Here is a 23,216-nt window from a genome sequence, read left to right as displayed (position 1 = left end):
ACTTTGGGTTTAGTTCCTGTCAGCACATGGGAGTCATTCCCATGGTTCCAGGATCCTGTATTAGCCAGATTAATGCTGCACACCATGGGAACATGAACATGTCATCCCCAGCTGGGTATTCACACAGCATTGGCTGATGTAGCAACTCATTAAAGCGGTTTAAGTTAAGGAGATTAAGGTAAATCAAAGAGAATAACCATTGTTTTTGAGCCTTGTTCACATCAAAATATAACAAAAAATAAATAAATAGTTTCAAATTGAAATATTTGCTAATAAGTTTGTTGTACCCCAAACAATTGGGGGATTTATTCTCCATGTTATTCATCTGGGAAATAGTCCAGAAATGGAGTGTCATGCTAAAGCTCAAAATGAACTGTGTACACTTTAAGTTGTGTGCATTTAATGGCACATTGGCTTTCATTGTGCACATTTCTAGGCCTTAAACTGTTCTGGAGAACCCAGAAGCTTATATACTTCGCACTTCACAACTTTGATTTTGCTTGAGAGAGTTTAGAAGAAAAACAAGATACAACTGTTAAGTAATAACTGATTAGCTCGCTTGTTCTGTGTTGTGTTTGCTCGGCTCTTACAGAAAAGTTGCCGACGTGTGGGTTAACCATAAAAAAGGATTGTATTTATTTTTACCCTTTGCTCTGCATTGACTGAATCAGAGGCGATTAAAGCACCGACTGGTTCCTATAATGGAAAGTACTGTTGCAAAAATTAAACTCGTATGCTATTGTTTCTCATGCCTTCATAGACTCCAGAAATTTACTTAGGTGCTCTCTGTCAGGGCAAATGCACACATGATGACAGTGGCGCGATTAAATCACAAGTCATAACCCTTTAATTGTCATCTCTGTAGCACAGATGAAGTCTCAGTTACCAACCTTGGTTCTGTTTCAGACAAACAGAAATAAGTTCTTTGTCCCATAACAAGGTGGAATACACATTACTGGAATATATATGATGCAACATATGCTGCACACGTATTGATTTCACACATATTCCACATTTAAGTCCTTCGGAAACTGAAAGACTAACTGTATTGCAAAAAGACTAAAAGATTGTGTTTTTGGTTTGTTCATCACTGATATCATAGTGTGTAACATTTAGCTTGTTCTTATAGGTCATCTAAAGTGATCTTATATCATTACTTGATGTTTTTTGGTGGCCTCTGTTGGCATCTTCTGCATAACAAAGTGCATGACTTTGCATGCGCATGAAACGCTGGACAACCGGAGGAAGGAGGCGAAGGCAGGCGACGATGGTAAATGGCAGTTTTGATAAAAGAATTGAAGGCACTGCCGAGGCAGGAATAACAGACTACAAAACCTCAAACTGAATCAAGGAAAGATGAAGGGACAAACTTACTAATAGAGGAACTGGGAGAAGGACAATAACAATCATATCCAAAGCAACATGAAAGTTCTGGCAACTGAAAAAAGGAAAACCAGGATGATATATACTGAGGGAGGTGATAACAAAAAAGGATCAGGTGTGACAATCAGTAAATGAAAACCAGGTGTAGAAAACTGCAGTAAAGTTCAAAGAAATTAACCAAGGACAGGATCTCACCAAAATAAAGCAGTAAGCCTCAAAACAAGAACAAAAGGAGAACCGGCAGGAAAACAACAAAACACAAAAACCCATCGACCACGACAAAATCTTTGTTATTGTTGCATACTCCATCTTTCAAATTTAAGCACCTCAATTTTAAGTCATTGCACAGTTTGGTTTTCTTTACAGAGCTACAAGCCTGGCTGCCTTATTATTACATTTATCTAGTGGCTATCTGTAGGTTGCAGGCAGCAGAGGTTTGGTCAGTCATAAGAAAGAGCTCACAGTCTGCAGAAAGATCTCATTGGAAGATCGACTCTCTTCGTGTCAATAAAAACTGCGTAATTCATCTTTTACAACCTTACAGGCGATAACAAATGGAAAGGCGGTATAATTTAAGCAGAACAGCAGCAGTTGTTCAAAAAGTGATTACATACCTGTCAAACTGTGCTTTAGTTTTAAGCTTTCACAGCATGTTTATGGTAATGAAGCTGTAATCAGTGACACATACAGCCCTGTTCTCAGAATTTACGTTGCTTTAGAAAAACTTGTTAGCAGCACTTCTTGCTTTCTTCTCCTCCATATGAAGTCTATTTTGAGATAACATTTCCAACAGCGCTGGCATTGAATTGTGTAAAAGCCACGCTTTCCTTGAGGACATTTCTTTTTTCCCTCGCTGTGATGAAATGTGCTGTGATGCTTGCCATGCACTTGCGGGCATTATTCTTGTGTCACTGCACTTCAGGTTTCTGTGCTGCCAGCTGAGCACAAACATGTAGGTCTTTGAGCTTGATAGATTGATGACATGCTGGCAGGAGGAAAAACCTGTGGCTTCACGAATGAACATATGCAGGTGATGCCTAAAAGCAGCACAGAGACGATCTCGAGGTGCGAGAGTAGGACAATGTTGTGATTACATCAGGACGAGAGCCAGAGTGGGAGCAGGTGGATGTTTTACGTCCATTTGCCTGCATTTCTATCCGCCGCTCTCTGTTTCCACCACCTCCTCCGCCTACATACATGATGTCGCTTCCCTAAATGGATGCACTCTTTATCAGTGCTCATGAAACAAGACAAGAAAGGAGGACTATAAGGATGGCGTGTCCATCTGAACATGCAAATACACCCTGAGTCTCAGTGGCTCCATCTTTAGCTCCTCTGAGACACAACGAGAGAAAGAGTCAATCGACCCTGAGGAGACGGCTGTCCCTCACAGACACGACAGTATCAGAATAGAAAAGATGGCTGGAGGATGATGGGAGCTTATTATCGCTGTCAGCAACATGCACTTGTTCCTGTGGAAGATTACATGCAGAGTCACAGTACTTAAACAGTGGTGGAAAAGACAACTTTTCTACTTTAGCATCCATGTCTGTGCATTTTATGACAATTACTACAAAAAAGACAAAAAAAGTCACATTTAATTTTACATTAATTTGATTATACAGATTATTTTCCTCTCCGATGAGCATTGTTGTTGTTATGTTATATTAGTGGACATATTATAAATAGCCTATGTAATAATAATAATAAAAAACAGCAAATATTAACATGTGACAAGATTCTCATGCCAGCTGTACTTAATATTTGGTCGAGTTTCTCAACAACCTTTCTGATAAATTTTTATTTTGCCTATTTCGCCTATTCAGCGCTTTTGTCAGTTATGTGTTAGAAACCGACATTAGAAGTCATACTTCGACTTGACCTAAGGAAACACTCTCATAGCATTGAGATGTCTAGCTAGCTACTAAACTTTCAACGATAATCAAGTTGACAACTTTGCTAATTTTTGGCAGAGACACAGCGAAGGCGACAACAACAGCAAGCACACCAGCTTGACATCTGTCTTGCAACCTTTTATTTTTTGATCTTTCAGCCAATGTCAATAATTGATGATATTGAATTACACTTTTTTGTTGCTAAGTGGAGACTGTATTGTAGTTGGTGCGATGTATAAGTCATACATTTTCACATCTCTAGATCACCAAATGTTATGCTGTTATTTTAAAGTAAGACACTATTGTCGCATAAAGTTGATTTTGGAAAAACATTATTCAGTTTTATTTAATGAAAACTGACCAAAGTGAAATTGATGTTTTAATTAATAAAGACAGTTCATGCTCCTTGTATGGAGGTGACTTATGCATACATCTCTCTACAGAAATGCAAACATTATAAACCTATCTTAAAAAATGTTAGCAGGACAATGACTTTTCAAATTGAGATTTTTCCAAATCATCAACAGAATAAAATACATCGCAGACCCTTCGGTTAGTACCCCGGCAAGCACAGAACATTAAGATCACTTTTTCTAAGTTTAGAAAGTTTAGATGAACAAAAAACAGAAACTAACTAATTAAAAGGTTTTCAAAAGGTTATGCAGAAGCAGAACATTCGCCTTTGACAACATTAGGTTGCTTATTTCATCATTGTGGAGCAACAAATGAAAATATATCAGAAAAGAAAAACATTAAAATGACATATTAACAACATCATAACAGTGGAGTCTTTTTCTTGTTTCACTATAGTAAAGAATTTAAGTTATTATCATCCCGGCCTGAGATCGGTTCTACCAGTGAAACTTGCCTCCTGTTGAGTTTGTGGCCAGAGCAGAGCGGACACACCTTTATCACGTGAACGCTTTTTCACTGTTTGTGTGTGTGTGTGCGCGTGTGTAGGAGTGCATACATGCATATAAACAAAGACACTGCTGTGTGTGTAGCCTTGTTTCAGCAGCCTTTGCATACGCCCGTAGATAAGTGAGGGAGAGAGCAGCCCCCACCTGGCTCCTGCTAAACTGTGTACACTCCAAATATTTCCATAGCTGGCCCTCTCACGGAAATGAAGGAGGAAGTCATACATGGAAAAGACACAGACAAAGAGACGGAGATGACGTGAAGTTCTCATGTTAACAAGAAGACTAAACCTTAAAGTGACTCACTCTGTGTGGAATTTCTCTCTGTCCACAGCAGGTCCACAGCCAAAAGAAACCAGGACAACATCATTTACTGTTTGTCTTGTAATTTAAAACTGGAAAAGAGCTGGAGTTCACTGTGCAAAAGCTGCGTGAAAGGTCAAAAAATGTCCAAATTTAGATGATTAAATTGTACAATTTGTTTTGTATTTAATATTTAATATAAGACCTCATAATTAACTGAAAATAACAATGGTGGTCAGCGGGTGATCAGCATTCAGCCTCGACGTAAGAAGTTTCCTGTGTATGTGTGGGTTCTCCCCGGGTACGCCAGCTTCCTCCCACAGTCTGAAAACATTCATGTTAGGTGTGAACATGCATGTTGGTCTCTGTAAGGGACTGGCGACCTATCCAGGGTCTACCCCACCTCTCACACAATGCTGCTGGGATCCAGGCGAGTATAGAAAATGGATGGATGGAAATAGCACCAAAAGCACATATCAGATGTTGAAACTATTAATCTATTTTCTTTATTTATTGATGTTAGATATATACTTATTTGGAATTTGATGCCCTCCAACTACGTGGTGCATGTTTAGCACTCTGTTGTATCACCTCCGTCCTTCAGCTACACTGTAACTGTTTGGGACCAGCTGCTGGAGATTTGAAATTGAAATAATTTCCCATTTTTACTTCATATAGAATTTCATCTACTCAACAGTTCGAGACGTCTTCTGTCGTGGTTTTAGTTTCATAACACATATTTAGACTGTAGAGAGGCCAGTTTAACACCCTGACTCTGTTATTGAGCTATGACGTTAATACTGCTATAAAAGAGCCTTTTTTCTACAGGTGGAGAGCTCGCCTTCTTCCAGTCATGTCACACAATTGATGCCCATTAACCTGATTTCTTGTGAGATGTTTCACCGAGTCATTTTTTTTTAGCATCACTCAACTCATGTGCCTTTGTTACCTTTCACCAAACCACTTAAAAATAATGGTTGTTGACATTAAATTCAAAAGGAGCACATGTAACACCTGATATATGTTTTCTGATAATTAAATATGGGGTTAAAATGACTTTCAGGTGTTTTTTATTTACAACTGATGGAATCAGGTTTGTAATTATAAACGACTTTGAAGCTCTGTTCAGTTTCCACAGTTTTGATCTCTGTAGTTTGATGTAAAGAGCATTTGCAATAAAAGTCACACAAGCAAATTCAGGCTGTTTTTCTCTGATATTGCTCATGTACACAAGACTGTCTTCTTATAAAACAATTTGTTCTCTGTGCTCGCTCCCCCTCTCCATCCCTTCTTCCTCCTCTACCTCAGTCCTCATTCTGCAGCCGGTGGAACGGGACGACCTCTATGGGAAGATTCTCAAGATCACAGATTTTGGTTTGGCCAGAGAATGGCACCAGACCACCAAGATGAGTGCAGCGGGGACCTACGCCTGGATGGCCCCAGAGGTCATCAAGCTCTCCCTCTTCTCCAAGAGCAGCGACGTGTGGAGGTACTGCACTCAGGCCCGTGTATCACATCATTCCACTGATTTACACACCGAGCTGTTGGCTTCAACTTAAACACTGAGTGATTTTGCGTGTTGATTTTCTGCATGTGTGTGCGACGGTGCAAACGTTTTCGGTAGACGCTTACAGTGTTGTGCGTCATGCACTGCCATCATGGAGGCTTCTGATCATCCCATAGTTGTTCTGCAGCAGGACAACAACCCCAAACTTACCACCAGAATTACAAAGAGCTGCCTTTGGTGCCTTGCAGCAGATGGGCTGGCTCCCACAGAGCCCTGATCTCCACATCAGTGTTGGATTTCAACAAGACAGCAAAAAAAAAAAATTACAAAACTGAAATTGGTTGTCAGAAGTTCTCCAACGTGGGCAACCAACCTGCTGTGCAGAGAACCTTGTGAGGAACTGATGAAATAAGAAGCCGGGGCTAGGCGATGAGGAGATGTTAAGCAGCTGCTACGGTGGAGACTGTAAACACACAAAAATATTATACAGCAGAGGTGACATGCAGGTGGAAGTTTCAGAGTAGTTTTTATTCACTATTTATCTTTTTTGATTATATTAAAAGGGCACAGCTTGCCGGTCTTGTCTGCAGTGGCTTTGACCTACTTGTCTAATGGGCGAATGGTTTGATTCTGATATTGTGGAAAGTAAAGAAAAGTGAAGACATTACTATTCTGATGATTCCAATCCAAAGTGACTATTTAATGCCAAAATGGGTTTTGCGCCTGCTGGAAAACTAAATTGACTCTGGCCCTTTAAGAAGTTTTTATGTCATTATTATTGTTGAGAAGATGCTAACTTTACCTTCAGTATCTAAAGCTTTTGTACAATGCTGCATGGTGCCAAGAAAACAAGATGAAACTGAAAATGATTTTATTACAGCTGCAAAGAGAAGAAAGAGACCACTTCTGATATTCTGATAATGTTTAAAAAAGATTTTAGCATGTTTTGACGCATCAGCCTCACTGTTGCAAGGATGATTTAAAAGATTTTATGATGATCTAAAGTAGTTTGATTTAACTTTATGAGTGTACATTGTTACATTTTTTTGGTTATTTCTTCACGGAGGTGAGAGCCCACATTGGTTTGTCTTACTGTTCATCAGAAAAGACTTTTGAGAAGTTTTGCAAAACTCGATGAAGAGGTAATGAAGAGTGTCGCTTTCATGGCAAGAAGCTTGAACATTTATGTGCAGAGCAAGGTCATTTCCACTAAAATTGCAAACATTTGAAGGGTGCCATTCTAGATGAACAAAAATCTTAGATAAGGTGTGTCACTTATTTACAATCGCTTTCAATCAAACAAGGTTTGCTGTGCTGTTATTGGTAACATTTGATGATGATGTTCTGAAAATGTTAACAAAAACAAGTACAAGTTTCACTTTCTGGTTGTACTCTGAGCTTTGAGCTGTTTGAGCGGTGTGACCATTATCAGTTGTTGTGAGGATAATTCAGATAGTTAGTTAGAAGGCTAGTTTTGATTGGTTGATGTCCTTCAAAAACACAAAAATGATTCACTGTTTGTCTCCTCGCAGCTTTGGCGTGTTACTCTGGGAGCTGCTGACTGGAGAGGTTCCGTACCGGGAGATCGACGCACTGGCCGTAGCTTATGGTGTCGCCATGAACAAGCTGACTCTTCCCGTCCCTTCAACCTGCCCTGAACCTTTTGCTCAACTACTAGCAGGTAAGCAGTTGCTACCTGAACACAGGGTGATAATTAGTTTAAAAAAAATAGCAAATGAAAATGTGTGAAGAGCACAATCACAGTTGTTGCTCATGTTCATGGTTTGAAAGTAGACTCTCTGTTTGTCCTTGTGGTTTTACTGTCATCCAAGACGGCCTTAAGCATGTCGCTGACGATGCAGAAACGCACTTTTGAAAAAGCCTGCTGGCTGCTCATGTCCACTGACTTTAAAATGCCTTAACTGTACAGGAAATGTTGAGGTTACAGTTGTTCATTTCAAACCCTTTTATCCTACTTTCTCCGGTAGCTGAAATCTGTACAAGGAGTTGAGTTTAATGAAGACTACATTGCTTCTTATTCATCCTTGTGTCGTCCTTCTACCTGAGCTCTCCAGGGCCAAATTTCTCCTCTTCAACCTTGCAAATAATCTGTGTTAGCTGTGGTGGAGTATAAACCGGCTCTCGTTTCACAGTTCAGTTCATCTCTGTTTGAACACTTGACCTTCCTCGTATAAACTTTGCCCTGAACTGCTACTTTTGTTCACCACAGATGGGGAAGTTGCAGGTCTGGTTTTACATTAAAAGAGAGCTGTTTCTCAAACTTCCCTCTACTCTCCCTCCACTCTGCTCCCAAAGCCTCTTTCTTCCTTACCCCCCCTCCTCCTCCTTACCCCCTACACTTCATCTTATCCATGCTCATCCGTTAATCTCCCCATTGCCATTCCTGGCTGCTCTCTACACTGTGTTTACTCCTGTCATCAGCTCTCTTTCATCTCCCTCCAACTTAATCCACATACATTTTATGCTAATTTAGTTTACCTAAAAAACAAATGTTACTTGTTACAAATCATACGTTTAGCCTGTGAAGCTACTAAAGCACGTTATTTAGCCTTTGTTGGTGATTTCTTGGTGTATTGTTAGACTTTAGGAGATGAGTGTTTTGTGGTTTAAAGTTGGAAGGACAGTGCTATGAGTTTTTGGCTCAGCAGTGAATTGTAGGTGTGCAGCATGTTTCTGCGACACAGTCAGTCAGAGATTGGCTCGTGATGGTTGCCATATGCTGTCCCCATCTTGCTCCCTTCCTCTTCTCCTGTTGCTGCCATGACTGCCAGACATGAAGAATAGATCCAGACCACCGATGCACGTTTCAGTCTGCTTGTGTCATATCAACAGCATGATTCTGTTTTTAAACTCGATACGCTTTAACACAGGTTAATGCAGGTTAAGTCAGTTGGTACTCTGCATTTTTCCTTCTGTCAAACCGACAATGCTCTTATCCAACTTACAAATGACTGTGTCTATAAAGGAATTTAGGTAATCTTTTTGTGCTGCAAAACTCCACTTTCGTTCAAAAAGAGCTTGATTTTTCAGCATTTGTATGAACATGTAGATCAGTCTGGCTGCCAGACCACAAATGTGTATTTCAGCTGAAAATAGTCCTTGATAGAAGCACAATTTACTCACGCTTGAAACATTTTTGAGTTCTATGAATGACAAAAGCCCCCCCAAAATTGAATGACCTTTATATGCTGTATTTGATGACTGGTTAGGTTTAAGAAACAAAACTACTGATTACTTTAAGGAAAAGATAATCTCGGTTACATTTTGCCTAAAACCATAGGGCCAACTTCTCTGAATCATTCATTAGATGTGTAATCTTTGTAAATAATATCGTAAATTAACACAATGGTGATTTGTGAAGTGGAATCTTGGTGTTTTGACGTTTTGTTTTAAGTGGATTAAAGTCTATTCACGTCTGAAGGTTTGAATGGCTGTTTTAAAAGACAGCCCATTGGATAGTCACTGCTTCACACCTGTGCACACAGACAATAGGTGAGCGTTAGCTACTAAAGTTTAGTGTCGAGAGATGGCTCTTTTCACCAGCAGTATGAAACATGAAAGTCAATGCTGTGCAAAAACAGTGTTTTTCTTTGATTTTAACGTTTACTGACGTCCTCCAGAAGAAAATGTTGTATGTGCAAAATTCCTCTTTAAGTTTTCGCTGAAATCTAAAACATAACTGCGAAAAAGGTTTGTTTTTTGTTCCAGATACACACAAATTTGCAAAATCTGTGTGGAAAGAATATTTTTTTACAGTACATGCACAGATCTGGATTGTGTTCCAGTGGGAGGTGAAATTATATCTTTTTATTTTACTGAAAACAAAACAACAAGCTCCAGCGAAAAAATATGAAAAAGAAAGGACTTGATAACTGACATGGTAGTTTCCACATCTCTGTATATCTCTGTAAAACATCTGATTTAGGCAGTAATATACACACTTTGTGTCACTAAGTCCATCTTTTACATCCCTCTCTCTTGTCTCCTGTTCCTCAGAGTGTTGGAGCCCCAACCCCCACAGCAGGCCCTCGTTCACCAGCATCCTGACGCGACTGCTGGCCATCGAGCAGTCTGCAATGTTTCAGATGCCTCTGGAGTCCTTTCACTCCTTACAAGAAGACTGGAGAGTGGAGATCCAACAGATGTTTGATGAGCTCAGGGCCAAAGAGAAGGTGAGAAGTCTGAAAGCGTGCGAGTCAGGTCTCATTTCAGACCACTTTTTGCTGAAATGTGACAGAAGTTTTGGTTTTAAAAAGGATTTTGTAGTTTGTAGATATTATAGAGAATTAAGAGATCTGCCTGTAAATTTAATTGAACAGGTGCACACGTTGCACGTCATTCTTCTTTTCCTGTTTTTGATGAGAGCTGGTGTGTTTGGAGGAGAAGTCACTCTTCACATTGAAGTGGGAAGAATCTCACCCCTGTTTCTGCAAATTAGAAACACCTTATCAACTAGCGTTAATGCAGAAAGAGGTGTTAAGAAGAGAGCCGCTTCGGCTATAACGAACCTGCTCAGTTCAGAATAAAGGTACCCAGAAGAACTGTAAGGCACTAAACCGAGAGGGGAGGGGGAGGGGGATGCTAAAAATGTTTGTACTACCCATTCTTGTCATGTGAAATTATAATTTCAATAAAATAATTGTTCACAAAAAAAGAAAGAGGTGTTAAAAGAAGCGCAGCTTGCAAATAACATCTCCTCGTCGTCGTCTCTTGTCTGCAGGAGCTGAGGTCCTGGGAGGAGGCGCTGGCTCGGGCAGCAGAGGAGCAGAGAGAGCAGGAGGAGCAGCTGAAGAGGAGGGAGCAGGAGCTGGCGGAGAGAGAGTTCGACATTGTTGAGCGAGAGCTGAACATCATCATCCATCAGATGTACCAGGAGAAGCCCAGCGTCAAGAAGAGAAAGGGCCACTTTAAGAAGAGCCGACTGAAGCTGGGCAAAGACAGCAACTGCATCAGCCTGCCCTCTGGTGGGTGGAAGCAGGAACTGCAGTTTTAATCTGAGGAAGCAGGTGCACAAAGCTGACGGAGCTTCTGGGGGCCAGTTGAAGGAAGGGAGGGGAGCTCCAGTGCTTCCCTTATTATCTCTTTTAGCATAAGAAACCCTGGACCATTCTTTACGAAAGAAACAAGATAATTCCGTCTCAAAATTCCTTATTACTGCAACATTTAAATGAACACCCAATTATATTCATTCAGTCGTACTAACTGGCATTTGTGTGGATAAATATGACGACAGGAGTGTGGCTCTGAGCCTATAACAGCAATAACTTTCACTTCTGGGCCTTTTTGCTTTCCTTGTTACGTAATATTCTTGACAATTAAAGAATATTTTTGTTATGATAACTTGTAATGACACCTGCGTGATATATCTTCTCTGCAATAGGGTGAATTTACATTAGACAAAGCATCCAAAGCATTTTTGTAGGATACTTAATGAACATCTGTAGTTTTAGTGCTGCAGACCTGCAGAAGTATGGTTGTCTTTTCCCAAATCCTCCAAAATTTCTCCGGCCACCTTTCCTCAACCTCAAGACATTTATTTTTTAAAGAAAAAGAAAAAGAGCTTATGAAAAGATGACAGGAGTTCATTTTTCTGACCATTCGACTGTACCTCTAGTTTGATGCCACTTCCTGTTAGAGTTTTCTTTTCCAGGCTGGAAATGTAGTATTTGTAAAGCTACTAATAGAATATAATCACTCTTTTGATGTTGCACAAATTTGTAAGTTTTTGGGTTTGTTTTTTGGAAAAATATATATAATCTAACGTTTAATAAACAATAAGTGTATGTAAACTTTTACACATTTCTCTCTTTGTAGGATTCGAGCATAAGATCACAGTGCAGGCATCTCCCAGTGTGGACAAGAGGAAGAACCAGGGGAGTGAGAGCACCACCCCACCTGCCAGCCCGGGGGTCATACCCCGCTTGCGAGCTATTAGATGTGAGTGCAAACACCCTGAAAGTCAAGTAAGGATAAACAGTCAACATGCAGTTTTCTGAATGTTTGGACTGTCTCTCAGTGACGCCGAGCGATGGCAGCAAGACGTGGGGCCGCAGTGCTGTGTGTAAGAAGGAAGATCTGACGACCAACAAGAAGAAAGGACGCACCTGGGGCCCGAGCTCCACCCACCAGAGAGAGCGGGTCGGTGGAGAGGAAAAGTGCGTACATTGTCTTCTTAAGCTGATACATGTTGAAAAATGTCTCAGAAGTAATTCCTGGTCAACTTTTCATGATAAGTTCTGATGCCTGTTGCCTGGATTAAAGCTTTGATTACGACATATTTCTACAGTGGCATCTTTTCTAAACGCTTATGCAATGTCACAACATTCATTTCCATCCAGAGTTGCATTATTTTTCACCTCTTTTATTGATGAGGGGAAAGTCGGGCTGCTGTGTAAAATCTTTTCCAATGGGGCCGAGGTCTGGACTCTGTGGTGCTCAGTCCATGCGTGAAAGTGATGTTTTACGCTCCCTGAACCATTTTTTTCACAATTTGAGCCCGATGAATCCTGTTATTGTCTTGTTGTAATAGGCTGGTGCCGTCAGGTAGAAAAGAAAAATATTGATGGAAAAACCTGCTCATTCAGTCTGTTCAGGCAGTCAGCTGACCTAGTTTTTTGAGCACATAACATTGATGAACAGCATGGTGTTTAAGGAGTGAGGAGCTACTCACTGTGTCAGTCAGGGCTAAACTACTTGTTGGCAGCTGAAACTGTTTAATTACGGAAGTGCTTTTCTGAAGCATTTAGTTCCTGCCTGCCGTTATCACAACTTCCAGATGTACTGCCAGATTATTTGTCTTAATCCAAAGAAACAAACTCTTTGATAAATATCTGAGTAAAGTTGGTGGAGCAGCCAAGCAGAACACGTAACTGTGTTGCAGAATTGAATACCTTTCTGTCGAAAAAGTTCAGATTCCTCAAGCAGCTTCTAATGATTTTTGCTTTGATATTATTTTGATTTTCTGCATCGTTTCTCTGCTTTCAGGCTGAAATCACTTGGTGAAGGTTGCAAAGTTTATTCTTCAAGCGCACCAAATCTGGGCAAGTCCCCCAAACACGCACCCATGACAGCTGGCTTCTCCAGCCTGAATGAGATGGGTGAGTCTTTTTCTTTTCGTTGCAATCTGTTCATCATTAATTTAGCCACAACCTAATCTTTTTTCTGTGCGTAACAGAGGAATGCTGCGAGTTTGAGGAATCACCAGGGTCTTTGCAGCCCTCGGAGACCAGCAGTAACGGGGCCATGGAGGACTCTGGGTCCTTGTGGAGCAGCCTGGGGCCCAACACCATGCTTTCGGTCGGTAGTATGAGCTCCTGTCCGGCCCCTGGAGGCCTGGGGACCGGTGTGAGCTGCCAGGACTCGATTCGTCGCTGCAGTCAGAGGAAGAAGAGCGATGTGCTGCTGTTGGGTTGTGCCTCTCTGCTGGCCTCTGTGGGTGTGGGACAGGACCTGCTGCAACTGGGGAAACTGCAGGTAGGAGAGCAGCAGCAGGATGATAGTTTGATTAAAACCAAAACAAGCTACAAATCATGGCTGAGCTGTTGTATTGGATTGTGCAGACCTAGACTTTTCAGACCTAAAGTCACCGCATTAAGCTTTTAGACCTTTTCATGGTTTCCACATGTTTTTTTAATGTTGAGACTCATCTTACAATCAATTAAACTCAAATCATCACAAATTTGTCCAGGGTGTGTCTGACTTATATCAGAGGTCCTTGAAATGCTTTTACAACATGACATGAGTCTAATGGGCATAATCGAGAAGGCTCACACCTCTCTGTATAAGGTCTTACAGTTGATGATGTATATCAGAGTAGAAACCAAGTATGAGGTCCAGTTTGTAGACCTGCGAGACAGGATTGTGTCAAAGCACAAATTTGCAGAAGGATTCAATAAAATTTCTGCAGTATTTTAAGATCCCACAAGCACAGTAGTCTTCAGTCTAAAATGGAAATATTTTGTAACCACCAACAGACTTTCTAGATCAAATTTCTCAAACTGTGTCGCAGATATAAAGTGCTCCCAAATGGAGTATAAGGGACCTTAGTCAGACATGTAACCAACAACCCAATGATTACGATGAATGAGATGAGTTCCTTTATGGAGATGGAAGAACCTTACAGAAGGACAACCGTCCTTACAGCCCTCCAGCGATCAGGTCTTTGTGGTCGGATGGCCAAACAGAAGCCATTCCTTAAATGACACATGTTAGCCTGCTCGAAGTGTCCCAGAATGTTGCTAAATGACTCTCAGACCAGGAGAAGCAAAGTTTTCTAATCTGAAGTAATAAAGACTGAACTTTTTAGCCACAATTTACAGACCAGGCACTGAGCATCATCTTGGTGATGGCAGCATCACTCTGTGTGGGTGTTTTTCTGAGAAAAGGTGATTTCAGGATCCAGATAAACGGATGCAGAAAAATATGAGCAATCCATGCAGGCAATTCTGAATGACAGTCTCTTTCCAGAGGGCTCAGGATCTCAAGTTAACGCAAATGTTCACATTCAAGGAAGGGAGCACAGAAAAGCATATTAAACCGGGATGGATTGTAGAAAACTATACAAAGTCTCAGCAAGAGTCTGGTTCTGGCTGTGCACCGACGCTTCCCATCCAACCTGGCTGTTCTTGACTCGTTCTGTCAAGAAAAATGAGAGAGGCTTCCAAAGGAAAGTGTGCCAAGCTTGTAGGATCATTCCCAAGAAGACCTGCGGCTGCCATTGCTGCCGAAAGTACTTAATTGTAAACTAGATATTTTAATCTTTTACATACTGTAGGTACATTATGTATATCTGCAACCAAATAACCAAGCATGTCTTAATGTTTTTGCTTTGCAATGGTGAATAAATTAAATTCATGTTGACAATTAAGAACAAAGCAAAGTGTGGAAAATAGAAGATGTTATTTTTGGTACCTCTGCTGTTTGTGTTTGCTCTCCAGGTTTAATGAGGAGTGGTAGCTTTTTATTTTTATAACCAGCTCTGTTGCCAAGATGTGAGATTTATGCTATTCACACATTTTATTGTGTTATCTTGTCTGAGAACGGAATTTCTCTTACAAGACAACAGACTTTTGAACTGTGGGGAAATACAAAGTCTTCCTTCTTTCATCCATAATTCACTTCAACGTTGACCTCCAATATTTCACACAGTCAGCTTTCTTCTGCAGCCAATGTGCCGATACAGAATAAGTCATCCTTTTTAGCTGGTGTACTCAGCTAAAAGGGATGACTTTTAACTGAGTACAGAGTGAAATGAAACAGCATTATCAAGCTGCTAGTTATCGGCAGAATATGTACAGGACAATGCTCTTGTGTCTGCATGGATCAGGTCAGCTGTGGGGTCCTACAGTGCCTTGATTTTAAGAGATAAAAGTAGAAAGAGTGAATCAAAGGAAAGAAAAGTGATATCTTACTGGGTTATCAAGTGAAATTCACATAAGAAAATTAAGACAACAGGTCAGAGTACACCTGAACAGTCTTATTGTGCTTATTTTGCTTCTTAACTAGCCTGATGATGTTTTTTAAGACTAATACTAAGCATGTTGATGTGGCCTTTTGTTGCTCTCAGGTGCTTCAGGATGAGCAGGAGGTCAAGGAGGAGCAGCGTAAGAAAAAGGAGGGTCTCTTCCAGCGGACGGGCCGTTTCCGTCGCAGCACCTCTCCTCCCAGCAGAAACCTCTCCCTGACCCTCTCCAGACATCACGACTCTGCGCTGCCCTGTATGGACCCATCTCCCTCTGTAACACTCCTCTCTTTGTCCTCTCTGTCGGATTGCAACTCCACCAAGTCCCTCCTCCCCTCTGACCCAGACGAGTACCCCCTGACCCCGATGACCGGGGTTAAAATGCCGGCAGCGTCACCAGCCCCTGCCCTCAACCCACTGTTGGACCTTCGGGCTGAGAGCTTCAAAAAGGAGCCCAACCAGTCGCTCACACCCACCCACGTGTCTGCAGCCATGGCTCTGAACAGAGGACACAGACGCACCCCTTCAGACGGGGCGATACGACCCAGAGCCCAAACGCTGGGACACCGCAGGACGCCGTCAGATGGGAGCATGCCCATGCCTCCTCCGCCAGGAGTACCCCCCATCACAACAGGCAAAGGTATAGAGGCAATTTATTCATTAAAACCAAATACCTTTTTTTTTTTTTTACCCATTTACGAACAAAAGTAAGAATCTAAAGCCAAGATTCTTCAGTGCGACGGAGATTTGTACCTGAACAAAATGATGATCCAACCAGTATTTGTTTGGGGTAAATCTGTGGACAGAATTTTATTCTACAGAGTCAAGCCAGGAGCGATAACACACACACCTAATGAGCAAGCGTGCCACATGAGAGTTTTTCAGTCACAATCAAAAAGAAATCGACACAGGCTGAACACAAACTGTCCAGCTTTTAACCCCTCAAACAAAGCTGTAGATCAACATTTGGTGAAATGAACACATAACAAAAGAAGCATTGCATTTTTACATGAGCAGAGATGTTTGTACAGGAGGAGTTCAGTTTCTAAAAGCAGGAACAAAAGCTGCAGGAAATGTCTTTCCAAGGAGCTCGTAACCAGATATTGTTTGGAAAACGTGACTAGGAAATGACTTCCTGCCTCAACCGCCAGAGGACTTTACTAAATGACTTAGTGGCAAGTTTTGCTATTTTTTCAAGTTAATTGCCCTGCAGTTCAAAACCCAAAGATGATAATTATTAGATATTTATGACATTTTACAAGGTGCTTTCAGACCAAGCAGTTGTTGAGTCTCCCTGAGGGTAACTACATTCTGATTCGCTCCTCGAGAAGTTGTTTAGGACTTGTTTTATGTTTAAAATATTACTAAATATGAATGCTCAAGTGAGGTAACAGCTGCTGATTAAAGGAACACATCTTCTCTGCATTTTATCATCATTAGGTCAGTTTTTATTTTTATTTTTTGCAGTTGCAGGGGCTGCACCCTTGTGTTTGACAAAATAGGACAAAATGACTAAATAGGAGCTCAATAACACCCCTAAAGCAACTTTTTAAGAATGGTACCTCCTCTAATCCTAAATCAATACAAAAAAGTTCTCAAAGAACTGACGAACAAAAGCATCAAACACACATCAGAGACACATGTTTGTGATGTTTGCTTTAATCGTGACTATTTTATTACTCAGGTACACCAGACAGCCTGGACATCCCTCGACTCCCTGACCCCTCCATCATCTTCCCGGTCCCCCAACGGCGCAAAGCTCCTGCTCCCCCCATCCCGGATGCTCTCATCAGCCCTCCGGAGAGACCCAAGACTCTGGAGTTTGCACCCCGGCCGCGGCCCACACCGGTACGGATAAGAGCCGACCCCTGGAAGCTGGGCTCTCTGTCCCGGACCCTGAGCTCTTCCCCGGGCAGCAGCTGCGACAGCCCTCTGGGATCGGGGGACAGCAGCGCCAGTGCGGCACGGCCGAACCTGATGGACATGGACATGGAGGGCCAGAATCAGGACCCCACAGTTCCTCTGTGTGGACAACAGCCTGCCACTCTGTGTGAACAATAATACTCGTAGTGAAAATTAGCAAAAAAAACACTTTCAAGCCAACTTTTTTTGTTTTTTTGCATTCAGACCTGCTCCAGGACATTAGGGTCTGGGCTGAATAAGGAACACCTACTGATGTCTGAGCCGAGCAAAGTGCACCGAATGACATTTGCAAAAACATCCCACTTCTTGTCATGTTTTAGGCACTTAGTGAAAGCCACTCCTCCTCATCTGTCCTCAGAAGGTGTGAAACCCTCACAGCATTCCCCGGCAGTGCTGTGTCCTGCACGACACTGAGGGTCCAAGAGGCCTTTAAAAGCCTTGTAGTGTGCTCTTCTACCAAACTTACCAAACTTTACCCTTCCTTCTCTCCTTGGAGGCCATCTCCACCTGCTGCTTTGACCAGGTGACATTTCCTTCGAAAGCCATTCAAGTACTTAAAAAGCCACTCTTTGACTTTGCTAACTGGTCATTTAAATCCATCTGCTTCGTGCTTTTTGCCTGTTTGTGTAGATTTGCACTTTTCTGCTTGCATCTTTCCTGTCTCCAACTTAAAAGATCAGAAAAAAAAAAAAAAAAAATCATCACAGTTTCACATTTGTTGTTTTTTGGAGTGTCTCCACGATAAGTGTCATTGTTCAGATTATGCTCACTGTTTTCCCTGTCGGTGCTCAAACATCTTCCATAAGCTCTCCTCCATCTGCTCTGCCTACGCCCCCACTCGATGTCACCTCACTGCATGGCGATCATCGTCCTCTTCCCTCCAAAGCTGAGACAGGGAAAGCCTTTCTCTCTCAGCACTGGCATACTGGTCACATCTTCAGCCTTGTACAAGAAAAGAGTTTATTTTCTCAGTGCTTGCAACCTGTTAGCAAAACTTTCTTAATTTTTAAATTGGTTTGCCAGGCCAGGTGTGTTTCTCTTGGTGTGAATGTGCATACTGTATATTACTGTACATGTGTGGAGGAACAAATTGGGTCCATTTGTGCGTGCTCGTGCTCATTCGGTGCATGTTATTTTACGTGAAGATGGTTTGCTGTACAGTTCGCTCCACGCAGCAGCATTTCATTCAAGGCTACGACACACGCTCTCATCCGTTTGTCTTTTTTAAATGAAAACATTCCTCTAGCAGTCAGTAGCACGTTGCACAGATCACACTCGTTCCACTGACAGGGATGCAGAATAGGAAACAGGCGACCTGATCTCAACATTAACCTCATATTCACACATTTTCAAACTTCATCTCCTCCGACCTGCTGTCTTCAACATCAGTGGCAATTTAGGAGCAACGTTGCGCGAGTAGTTGGTCTCTCTGTGGACAAATCAACTTTCCTCTCCAGCTGTGGACAGTTTATTGGCTGCAGATGATATTTGCTTGACTGTGCAGATTTCCTTAGGTGCGCGCGTGTGTGTGAAAGTGGATTTGAGCATATGTGTGTGTGTGTGTTATTATCGGTATGGGATCATGACAATCCCATTGGTTGAAGAGTGAGCCCAAACTCATTCTCCTTGTGCAGTTAAGAACACTGATTATTTATTGAATTTATTGTTATTGTGGGAAATGAATAATTATTATTTCAATGCTCTTCCTGGGATATCTGTATATATTTGTTAATATAAGAGGAAAAACCAAGGAAAACCTGGGAAACTGCATACTGGAACATCCATGTTGTCTTCAGTCTCAGCCTGTGACATGTCTGGGTTCGCTGAAAACAGTGTGAAATGTGATGAACGAGAGCCGAATAAAAAAACAGAGAAAAGAAAGATGCTTCAATGTCATTACATCTGGTTTTGTCTTTGTCATGAGGTTTAATGAGATCTGAGCAGTGCTGGAAGAAGTACAAAAAGTAAGGGTACTGCTTAGAGTACTGAAACACCCTGTATTAGTAATAGTAAGAGTTATTCTGTGATTCTGTGGTTGTTTTGTAGTCTTATACCCCCGTTGACTCACATATATCTTACTGATTGATTCATTTTTTCTTCTGTAGTTGGTCAAGATGGAGCTAGTTTTTACCAGTTTACATCCAGAACTTTAGTGCAGTCCAGGGTTTTTCAGACGAGTTTGTCCTGCCCACTCCAGAGTGTGACCAGATAAATCTGAGGGGTTGTGAGATAAAGCAGTCATGACCTGACGCCACCTGTGCTTTTAAAGCATGTTGATCAAATGAGGGCAAACTCAGTTGCTAACAGTGAAGGCAGAGGTTTTAACATCTTACTTTTTTTTTCAGAGGCTCCTTTCACAAGTTGAAGTTTTCCAGCAAGTTTCCCCTCAGGTTTTATACGTTTATACGTTAAAAACTAAGCCTTAGGTTGCATTGGGCGTATGGAAAGCTTATTATAATGAAGTCAGACCAACTATTTTGGTGAAAATAAAAATGTAACATATGAAATGTGCACATTAAATGCACTCGGATTTTATATTTGTCACATGACATATGAGTCAGTTGGCTTTACAAAGTGTTTCTTTTTTAATACGGATTCTGAATTTCTTAAATTTACCTCCCATATTATTACAGATAGATAGAAAGCAACAACGAAACACCTCTTGATAAAATAACACACTCCTAAGACATAAAAGCTAAAGTGAAATGAGACAACTACCTGAAAAAACTATATAGAAACCTATGAAAAATACAAAGATGTAATTATTTCCCACCCGGACTTGTAGGACAAAAACATGTAATTGTCACAGTAAACTGGTGTTTTTCTCTGAGAAAAGGTCAGAATAATAATCCAACGCTTTTCTGTTTACAGGTGTAGCCTTTCTCTGAAGAAGAAACGTTGACAAGGAGACCTTAGTACACACTTCTCTTTTTGTCTGGAAAGAACTTGTTGAAACATTATCAGTGAGTCAAATTCACAGTTACTGTGCTCTGAATCCACAGCTGTGAAATAAAAGCTGCTGTGCGAAAGGTTCCATGTTCTCCTTTGAAACGTGGAGTTCACGAAACAAAAGCCAAAATTCCTTCTTAATTACACTAGTTGAGCACAGGGAGCTGATGGAGACCATACAGCTGTTAAGTTTAAATGGTGCTTAAGTTTGGACAGTTGTGAAGTAACTTTGTATTTAGGTACAGTTTGAAGTGCTTGCACTTTTCAAGAGTCACCTTATCCTTCCACCTCTCTTAATGAGGAAATCACACAGACCTATTGCACACAGTGTCAGCCAATCACTTCTAAATGTTTTGGAGTCATATATCTCTCAAACAACGCTGTGTAGTCTGGGTCATATCTAAGATGTTCATGTTGAAATCATCCAGAATATTCACAAAAAATGTTGAGATGTACCACAAAAAATTAAAAGCACATTTTCGTTTTACAGCCTTTCTTTAACTTCCTCTTCCATTAATCATCCCTCACCCCTTAGATTTCTCCGACATGTAAAACGATAAATAATTTTCACACTTTGAGGCTTCAAAATGAGTCCACTGTCCTATGTTCTACAATTAAGAGTCACAAAACCAACCGGAACTTAAGCTTTAATCATTAAACTACACTTTGCTGCTAAAACTTGGATTGAATTTTTCCTTTGTGACTTTTTTTTTGCTTGTTATGGTTGTTATGATATTTTTATGATATTTTTGCATTGCTTCGTCTTTCTTTTTATGTCAGCAAAGCACCTGAATGGTTGCACACAAGGCTTCAGACCAGCAGACAAAGGCGCATGCAGTAACAGATAAAATCCTCTAGGTGTCACCACTGTGGCCCATGATGTCATATCTCTGCTGTTTTTCTCCCCGTCATGCATTCCCGTAGTCGCTCCCTGACACTGCAGCTGCCAAAAACACTGTTGGAGGTGCTCTCATACATTCAGCACACACTTCAGGGTTTAATCTGAGGTGTCAGAGGACAAAGAAATCTTTTAAATGTTAAAGAAATTGAGAATTTTTACCCAACATACATCAGAATGCACACAGGTACAGTGTGTACAGATGTTACAGGCACACAAATCCTCACACACTTCACTGCTATGTCTGTGTTTGTTACCGCCAATCAAACACTGTCTCAGACGCCAGCCAGTTACCTAGCAACCCCTCTTCACTTCCATGGTGATGCTATTAAAAGCAACAACACACATACAAAAAAGAAGGGAAAAATGGTTGAAAATGGAGTGACTGTGAGAAGGAGAGGTGATAAACAGAAAGGACTCAGCAGCATGAGCACTGCGAGGCCTGTTCACACGACACACAAGTGCTTTCTATGAGGAGGGCAGTGTGTGCTGTCTTTGTCTTTTTTCCTCCCTATTGTCATTTCCTCAGAGCTGCTATGACTCGCTCATATTCTCTGATTTTTCCCCTCTGTCTTTATCCTTCAACAGCTCCTATGACAGCTGCCATGACAACATATTTTACCACCAAAACAGGCAGGAGACGTTACTGTTCAGAGAGGATGAAAACAGTGGAAAAAGAGGTGGAAAAGACGTTCAAACTCGTATGTGTTTCTGTTCACTTTGAAACACAGCTAACCAGACTGCCCGCCAGTTGGTGTGTCCTCAGATCGACAGAAGGTTTCTCTTCATCTCTTGCTGAATCTTTATCAGACAATTAAACCACTAATGAGTTTTATTATGATCCTCACACCTTAATGAACAAATTAGAGCTAAGTGAGAGGATTTTGAGTAGTTTAAGCACACAAGACCTGAAAAATGTATGACTGGATATATGTTAAAGGGAAGAATAAGCAGTCTTGTCCTTTGAGAGAGCTTTTTAAAGGGGTATTTCAAAATTGTATTGGATGACAGAGTCACAAGGACTGATTTACCACATTTACAACATTGTCTTAGCTCTGTGGGGCCTGTTAAGTTTGAAAAATTTAAGAAAACAATTTTTAACAGAATTCCTGCTAAACTGCTTCAGCACATGTCTCATAACAGTCAGAAAGTTGATTAGTCTGCTTTATGAAGACTGTGAGTATAACGTGATCTAACTTAATGGACAATGGCCTAAAAGTCCATCAACTATGATCAGAACTAACTCAAATGTTACCAAAGTCTTATTGATTCTTATTATCCATCTAAATGAGACCTAACCTGCTAAAAAAAAGTGCTGACATTGAAGCCAAGTCCACATCTGAAGTGTTTTGCTCTCTTTGTGGCTGCCAGTTGACTTTATATAACAGTAAACTGTGTCCTTCGGTCCCACTGGTTGTCATCCCAGTCATGGGGCCTTAAAGTTGAGTTTAGTTGGTGAGATTGAGGCAAAGCGTAATCCCATGAGACACATATCTGAGTATTTCTGAAACGATCAATGATTTATTGGAAAAAAAACCCCGAATGTCTGAAAAATGTTGAGAACTGGAGAGTAACTGGAATTCAACAAAGTAGGGAAAGGTGACAAACAACTCCCACAATTTTCCCTCTATAGAGACGATTTTGCAACATAATGTGTGTTTTCTCTCATGATGTAACTTGATGAGCCAACAGTCTCCAAATATCAGGAGAACGTCCCTGTGCTCCGTAGACTCCAATACAAAGAGAGGGCAGAACTTTTCCAGAAAATCAACGTTTCTCTGTTTTTAACTTCATTTTATCTTTACAATTTTACATCAGAAACCAGTAAAAAGCCTTTCCATGGTTACGAATGTGAAACATTATACATATGAAACCATGTAATGAGGAGTTTTCTCTCCAGACAGCAGCCTTTCAAGACATAATTTTACTGAATATTCAAATAGAACATTACACCTTTTCA

General features: G+C 41.0%; 1 protein-coding gene across 1 annotated transcript in view; it reads left to right on the top strand.

Annotated features, from left to right (window-relative positions):
• Positions 1–19,387, top strand: part of map3k10 (mitogen-activated protein kinase kinase kinase 10) — a 41,951-nt gene extending 22,564 nt beyond the window's left edge. The window contains exons 2-11 of the mRNA XM_075473388.1: positions 5,807–5,987; positions 7,538–7,686; positions 10,023–10,198; positions 10,747–10,990; positions 11,841–11,963; positions 12,043–12,181; positions 13,011–13,123; positions 13,201–13,499; positions 15,592–16,126; positions 17,171–19,387. Coding sequence (XP_075329503.1) covers positions 5,807–5,987; positions 7,538–7,686; positions 10,023–10,198; positions 10,747–10,990; positions 11,841–11,963; positions 12,043–12,181; positions 13,011–13,123; positions 13,201–13,499; positions 15,592–16,126; positions 17,171–17,547 — 2,336 coding nt within the window. The 3' untranslated portion in view covers positions 17,548–19,387. The remainder of the gene's footprint in view (positions 1–5,806; positions 5,988–7,537; positions 7,687–10,022; positions 10,199–10,746; positions 10,991–11,840; positions 11,964–12,042; positions 12,182–13,010; positions 13,124–13,200; positions 13,500–15,591; positions 16,127–17,170) is intronic.
• The last annotated feature ends 3,829 nt before the right edge of the window (positions 19,388–23,216 follow it).

This window comes from Odontesthes bonariensis, chromosome 9 (genome assembly GCF_027942865.1).
Source record: "Odontesthes bonariensis isolate fOdoBon6 chromosome 9, fOdoBon6.hap1, whole genome shotgun sequence".
In the NCBI taxonomy this organism is placed as follows: Eukaryota; Metazoa; Chordata; class Actinopteri; order Atheriniformes; family Atherinopsidae; genus Odontesthes; species Odontesthes bonariensis.
This window is presented reverse-complemented; position numbering and strand designations above follow the sequence as displayed.